This window comes from Alosa sapidissima, chromosome 21 (genome assembly GCF_018492685.1).
Source record: "Alosa sapidissima isolate fAloSap1 chromosome 21, fAloSap1.pri, whole genome shotgun sequence".
Taxonomy (NCBI): domain Eukaryota; kingdom Metazoa; phylum Chordata; class Actinopteri; order Clupeiformes; family Clupeidae; genus Alosa; species Alosa sapidissima.
In genome coordinates, this window is record NC_055977.1 from 8,652,517 (window position 1) to 8,659,472 (window position 6,956).

The window sequence follows — 6,956 nt, forward strand, 5'->3', positions numbered from 1 at the left end:
ACCTTTTGTCTCATTTGTATTTCTGATATAGGATATATAGTCAATAAAACTAATCTCTACTGCGGAGCTTCCTCTGTCGTAACAATGCTACAGGTTTACAAAGTGGAACTACTCTATCGCTCCCTTTAGACTCTCGAGCAGGAACCAGTCCTGCGTGATCATAAAGCAGGAAGTCAAAGAAGGTCAACAAACCCTGGACCAGCTGGGCTCCATTTCAAACCACATAGTCTTTGGACCAAGAAGAAAAATAGTTGTGACTATATTTACTTTTCTTGTCACCATATAAGGTTACCTGATTCCTGTACATTCCTGACTCGGGGGCACCATTTTTGAAAAATAACTATTACTATGTCAGAAACAATTCTGAAGGGTTCTCTTAAACTAGTCTTACAGTATTATCTTGGTGCTACCTTTATTTCTAGATTTTATAGTCAAGGCAAATTCAAATATAGATTTTCAAATGAAACATTTATGATTTACAGATGGTGAAAAAAAAAGAAACTTAAAGGGGCAGTCCATCCTGAAGTGTTTCACCCTTCCCCAACACACACACACATTCTGAATGATTAACTGTCCTCTCTGGGTAAGAACATGACTCATAGCCTCCTCCCCCTCAGTCAGAGGAGCCTGCATTACTCTCTGCATCCACATGGGGGCGCCACAGAGATGCAGAGACACGGCTCTCCATCCTGCAATGAGATCACAGTCTGACACTCGGTGGGCAGTGGACTGCCTCACCTCGACGATGGCGCTGCATTGGTTTTTCTGTATTGTGCTATAGCAAAAGGTATTGTACAACATGACATGATACCTGATACGCCTTTTTTGTTTCGTTCAAGGCGGCGAAATCAAGCAGCACTGCTCCCTCCCTACTGCTACTAGTCTGTGCAAATAGCTTTAGTTATTTTTCAGTGCATCAGATTCTCTAATACAGTTCAACTGTCCACTTTGTGGGCTTGGAGAACACAGTTCAGAGGTACACTTCACCCACTAAAGACTACAGTGCTATGTTACTGTTGGTGAGAAGGTCATTTCATTTGACATAAATATATCTCTCTATCTCTTTCTGTCTATCTTTCACTCTTAGCTTCCAAGCAGCATTCCTCAAACTGAATTTATATCATATCATTAAAAAAAAGTTTCTAGTAGTACTTACAATACTGATGTACAAATGCATATGGAGTTTTTTTCATAATACATTATCAGGATTATAGCAATAACTGTAATACTAGGAGCAGAAGAAGAAGTAGTAGTAATAATAAGAACAATTAGCACTCTAGTAGTTCTTCCAAGTACAAATATTCATGGACATTAGAGTGTTAGTAACTTAAAGTACAGAGCCAGACAGCTGCAAATTGAGCTAAAACAGGAAAGTCCCTGATGGGAACAGAAAGACAAACATCTCTAAGGCAAGGCATTCTACTGCTATTCTGCTGCGCTAAGCCTTGGCTGGGCATGGACCCTCCATATCCAGTACTCAGTTCAAAGAAAGAGCTAAATTGTGTCTAGCTGCAAAAAGCAACATTAGGAGGTCAAGCAAATTTGTTCGGAAGAGGGATTGGGAACACTTTACTTGAAGGTAGACATAGGAGTGACATGACACTGTCATGAACACATGACACTGTCATGACACATGAACCCTAACCCTAACCTCTAACCCTAACTCTAATCCTAATCCTAACCCTAAACCTAACTTGTCATGACAAAACGGAATGACACTATATAGCAGAAGCGTTATGTCAGAAATGTTTATAGCTTGTTTATAATGTTTAAAACACGTTCATGACAGTGTCATGTCACTGTTATGTAGATACATTCAAGTAAAGTGTAACCGAGGGATTTTTGAAAAAAAAAAAACTGTCTTTAAAATGGTATTGGTACGATTGTTTGCCGTTTTATGGGTGATCGTAATTGGTTGTCAACTGGTGAGGGTCACAGTTTAAAGAGATGGGATTGATGGGAGGTGTGACATTTATTCATTATACTATCACCTCTCTGAAGAGCCTGACTGTTCATTTACACTATATACAACTCTAGGGAGGGGCTAATTCATTTAGGCTCTAACAATGATATTATTTTATCAGTTGATGATTCAACACTTCAGAAAGAATCTCAGCTTCAGTGAGATTCTATACTTCGTAAGAATTCTCAGTTTTGACAAGATTCTAGATCTCAGAGAGATCCTGAGATTCAACTAGACTCTTAACTCTAGAGCTATTCTGAGCTTCGCTCGATAAAATTTCCTTAGAGAGGCCTCAATGTCCCTCTTTTACACGGCTCTTCCAAACATTCACCAGCAAAGCTTACCATCAAAACAAACAAGAAAACATTATTATACAAATTGTACTTTGTTATGAAATAAAGATGCAGGTGAAAAAAATATCTAGCTATAACAGCTAGGAGAAAACATGTAAAAGTCTTTAACAGCATTAAATGACAACCTTTCTTCTCATACTGTACAGTAGAAGTACAAATCTCTATGCATATACAATTGTTCTTGATTCGTGTATGTGTGTGTCTTGATTCTTGTGTGTGTGTGTGTCTGTGTGTTTTTTAGTATGTTGAAGTGTATCCTATCCCTCTCCCCAGTCTGACCTCATCTCAGGCACAGTTAATACAAAACATGAATCCCTCTAACGGCTTGCTTTTTCTAGTCTTTCCCTCTTTACAACACACACACACACACACACACACACACACACACACACACACAGATAACTGTACACTCACATGCACATACACGCATGTACGCACACACACGCACACACACACACACACACACACACACACACACACACACACATACACACACACACATACACACACACCCTCCCCCCCCCCCCCCCCCCCCACACACACACACACACACCCTCCCCCCCCCCCCCACACACACACACACACACACATACACACACACACACACACACACACACACACACACACACACACACACACACACCAATCTTTTCCCTCCCTTACCTTCCCTTTGGTCTATCTTTTCTTTTCTTCATCTCCAACTCTTATATTTCATATTTGATGACCGCACCCAACCCTGGGTATGTACATGTGTGTGTGTGTGTGTGTGTGTGTGTGTGTGTCTGTGCATGTGTGTATTTATTTGTGTTCGCGTGCATGTGTTTGGGCATGTCTGTTTGTATATGCTATAGGCATGTGTTTCCAGGAGTGCAGAGCAGAGGATATGGCGCTCTTTCTTTCTCTCTTTCTCTCTCTCTCTCTCTCTCTCTTCCTCCCTCTTCTTCCTCTAGCAGGGGGAGGCGCTCATGCGCATATGCGTGTGATAACGGGGCGGGGGCACAGCCGACGGGGGCGTGGCCATGGGCAGGGACTGGGGGTTGTGGCCGGCAGCGGCGGCGGCGTGGTGCATGGAGTGGGGGTAGGAGGAAGAGGAGGAGGAGGACTGTGGAGCGTGGTGGTGGTAGCTCGCCCCCGACGACGGCCCGGAGGAGGAGGGCCCGCTGTGCTGCGGCGGCCCAGAGCCGCTGCCCTTGGGTGGACCCGGCGGCGTGGTCTGGTTGAGCTGGATGGAGATGTCGCTGGAGACCTCCGAGGCGCTGCGGCCACGCTGGGGAGGCGGCCAGGACTCCGGGTGCAGGTACTGGCCGCTGTAGTCGCTGCACTCGGACAGCCGGGGGCGGTAGAGAGCAGGGTGTGGCCGATACATCTCCTCCTCCGTGTAGCGCTTCATGAACAGGTAAACGGACATCACCCCCGCACCCTACATCACACAGAGATTAAAGCTTAAAACGTGTTTAAAACATTGATAGACATCACAGATCGACCACATTGGCCATTAAAGAGAAATTAGGCAGTATATTTGCAATTTTTCTTCGCTGTTTTCTCGGTTTTTGCTTCTTGTCGCTGGCTATGTCATGACGAATGTCTGAGAAACTCCATCGCTTGTTCTATCCGGTGCCTGGCGTGTATGTGTATTTGAATGCAGTAAAGCTATTCGTTACACTCATTATACTTCCTGATACTGAGGCCGTCGGCCCGCCTGCCCAAAGTTACAAGGATGATTTTTCCGCTCACAGGCGCTAGGAGGAAGCCAAACAGCCACCATTCAAACCGAAAAAAGTCATATAACCACTCCTGTTAAGTTAAGGTAAATTAAGGTAAATTAAGCTAAAAAACCTGCATAGTTCGCCTTTAATATCCTTTTGGTGAATATGAGCTGTGTCCTACATTAAGTGAGTGCTCCATCATTTGACGTTTTTAGGACGAGTGCCTGACTCTATCCAGCCCAGAAATGACACTTCTGTACTTTGTTCAGAGGGGGAATGAATCACAGGTTAATTATTTGGGCCGATTTGTGAACGATCCATTAGGCGCCAAGACCAGAGGATTCCCTTTGGGGTCGGGGTTGAGACAAGGCCTCCTCTCAATAATGCAGAGAGGTTGCGGAAAACAGCTTTAAGAACGAGTGCAAGAGTCGTGTCACAACACAAACGATTCAGAAGTTCAGACGAGAGTCCCGAGAGCTACATGGACTGACGTGACCTCATCACTTCAGAGCAAGAGAGCACGTCAGTGGATGACTTCAGTTAGATGAATCCAAAGCCACTAATAGTCAAGGCTGGCTTGTCTTCATTCACATAATATAACTTAGAAAAGTAACTGAAAGGTGAATACTATTTCCTTTTCCCCATTCTGTTTTCCCTGGTTGAATGCCAGAACCATATTTGTCTTGGTTCAATGACACTAATTCGAGTTCTGCATTCAGTGTGTGTTGAATTGGTTCATACGTTTGAGACTAAGTTCATTTTCAAGTTAATGTTCCTAAAAATCTACACTCTTTCAGACAAATGCCCTACAGTTGTCCCCAGAGGTATGCTGTGATATAGTATCCATCTGGTAATACTACATAAGTAAAATAAATGGAGCCAATTCACTGGTCTTGCTAGAACAGATTGAGCTAGAACAGAGGTTTTTATTTGTTTTGATATTACATAGCTAACACAACCACACCAAGTAACACAGTCCAACACAACACAACACAACATAACACAACACAAGACAACAGCACAACACAACACAACACAACACAACACAACACAACACAACACAACACAACACAACACAACACCACACCACACCACAGCACACAACACAACACAACACAACACAACACAACACAACACAATACAACAGCACAACACAACCTTAACCCTAACTTTATAATGGCAATGGCTTCTGCTACAATACTGAATGGCTGTAACCCTATTACCTCAACCTATTCTTGCACTGACATAGTTTTTTTATATTACCTTGTCTACATTATGCTTTATTCTCTTATTTGTCCATATTATTTATGCTGGTCTCTAGACCTTATTCTTGCATTGTTGCACTGTTGGACTACTGTTGGACTACTTTTTGCACCTTCACCATGACACTCACTCTCTTGAGCACCTCACCATGCACACAGAACTACAGGACTACTGTTGGACTACTTTTGCACCTTCACCATGACACTCACTCTCTTGAGCACCTCACCATGCACACAGAACTACAGGCCAGTCCCGGCCCTGTCACTGAAAGCGTTTCTCCTGCTTGATCACCCTCAAGCACACTGTGGATTTTTTTTATTTAATTTGTATAGGATGTTTAGTATTTAGTGTTGTTAGTTTTTCTTATCTTCTACTGTCTCTATTGTACAGTGGAGTTTGGTTATATGTTTATACTTATATTTACCATTTCTGCTGTAAGTGCATGTTGTGTGTAATGTCTGTATGCTACTGAGACCTTGAATTTCCCCTTGGGGATCAATAAAGTATCTATCTATCTATCTATCTATCTATCTATCTATCTATCTATAATGTCAAACATAAATGGCACCAGAGTATCTTCATTAAAAAAATATCTATTTTTATGACTCTACCTATTTTAGTGGCTAAATACTCACTCCCTACCCCAGTGAGTACTGATGCATCTGCTGGGTAGATCGGGAGTATACTGCAAAAACTGATATTTAAGTGTTATTTATTTTGTATTACTGTAAGATAAAAAATCTATTTGGTATTGGTATATGTATAAAGAAACTTACCCAGCAGTCTATTGTAAGATCATTTTGACTTAGTTTATAAGAGTTTGACTTATTTTTAGAAGTCTTATCAAGACAAATTTACTTGGCGGATAAATTTGCTTGTTTTCTAGATAACATGTCCTTACAGTAAATAAGTCAAACTGTTATTACATTAAGTAATATGTTTATACAAGAAGGCGCAAAGTAAGTGTCTTCATACTATAAACAATACCAACTAGATTTTTTTAATCTTAGTAAAATAAGATTAATAACATTTGGCTAGGCTAGCCGTTTTTGCCGTGTAGCTGCCTTCTGTCTGGGATGCTGCAACCCAACCTCACTCACAAAAGATACAAGCAGATTACAGCAGACAAAACAGAAAACTAAAGACAGAAACTGTCGAACCCACAAGTCAAAACAGCAACAAAACAAAAAAAACTGTGTTATTTTGCCTAGTAAACATGCTGTGTTGTCTGTGCCCATTACAGTGTGTGTGAATCAATGTGTTTCTCTAGGAAAGACAAATGTTGATTTTAAGAAAATGCCTTTAGCTTACAATGTAGTTTCTGCTCAAAAGTGTGTAAAATGACAAACTAAAATGTCAGCAACATAACACAGAGCTCGATTTTCTGCACACACACACACACACACACACACACACACACACACACACACACACACACACACACACACACACACTTCAACAGAATTCCACAGAATGTACTTTGTACACACACATTGTACACCCAAATGCATTTATCAATATTACTGCATCTACAAAAAGAAAATATAGCCTGTACCATTTTCTCTACAGACTGCTTCCATTTCCAAACATAGGTCTGTTTGTCGCAGCCAACTGTAAAACCATTCTTGGCCGTGGCCAACAATACTCTCCCTTGATTCCAAAACACATCCC

At 41.7% G+C, this 6,956-nt stretch overlaps 1 protein-coding gene across 4 annotated transcripts in view; it reads right to left on the reverse strand.

Moving 5' to 3' along the window:
* Nucleotides 1-2,918: 2,918 nt before the first annotated feature.
* Nucleotides 2,919-6,956, reverse strand: part of cacng7a (calcium channel, voltage-dependent, gamma subunit 7a) — a 35,937-nt gene continuing 31,899 nt past the window's right edge. For all 4 annotated transcript variants that reach the window (XM_042077775.1, XM_042077776.1, XM_042077773.1 and 1 more), the window contains one exon: nt 2,919-3,736. In XM_042077775.1, coding sequence (XP_041933709.1) covers nt 3,263-3,736 — 474 coding nt within the window. In that variant the 3' untranslated portion in view covers nt 2,919-3,262. The remainder of the gene's footprint in view (nt 3,737-6,956) is intronic.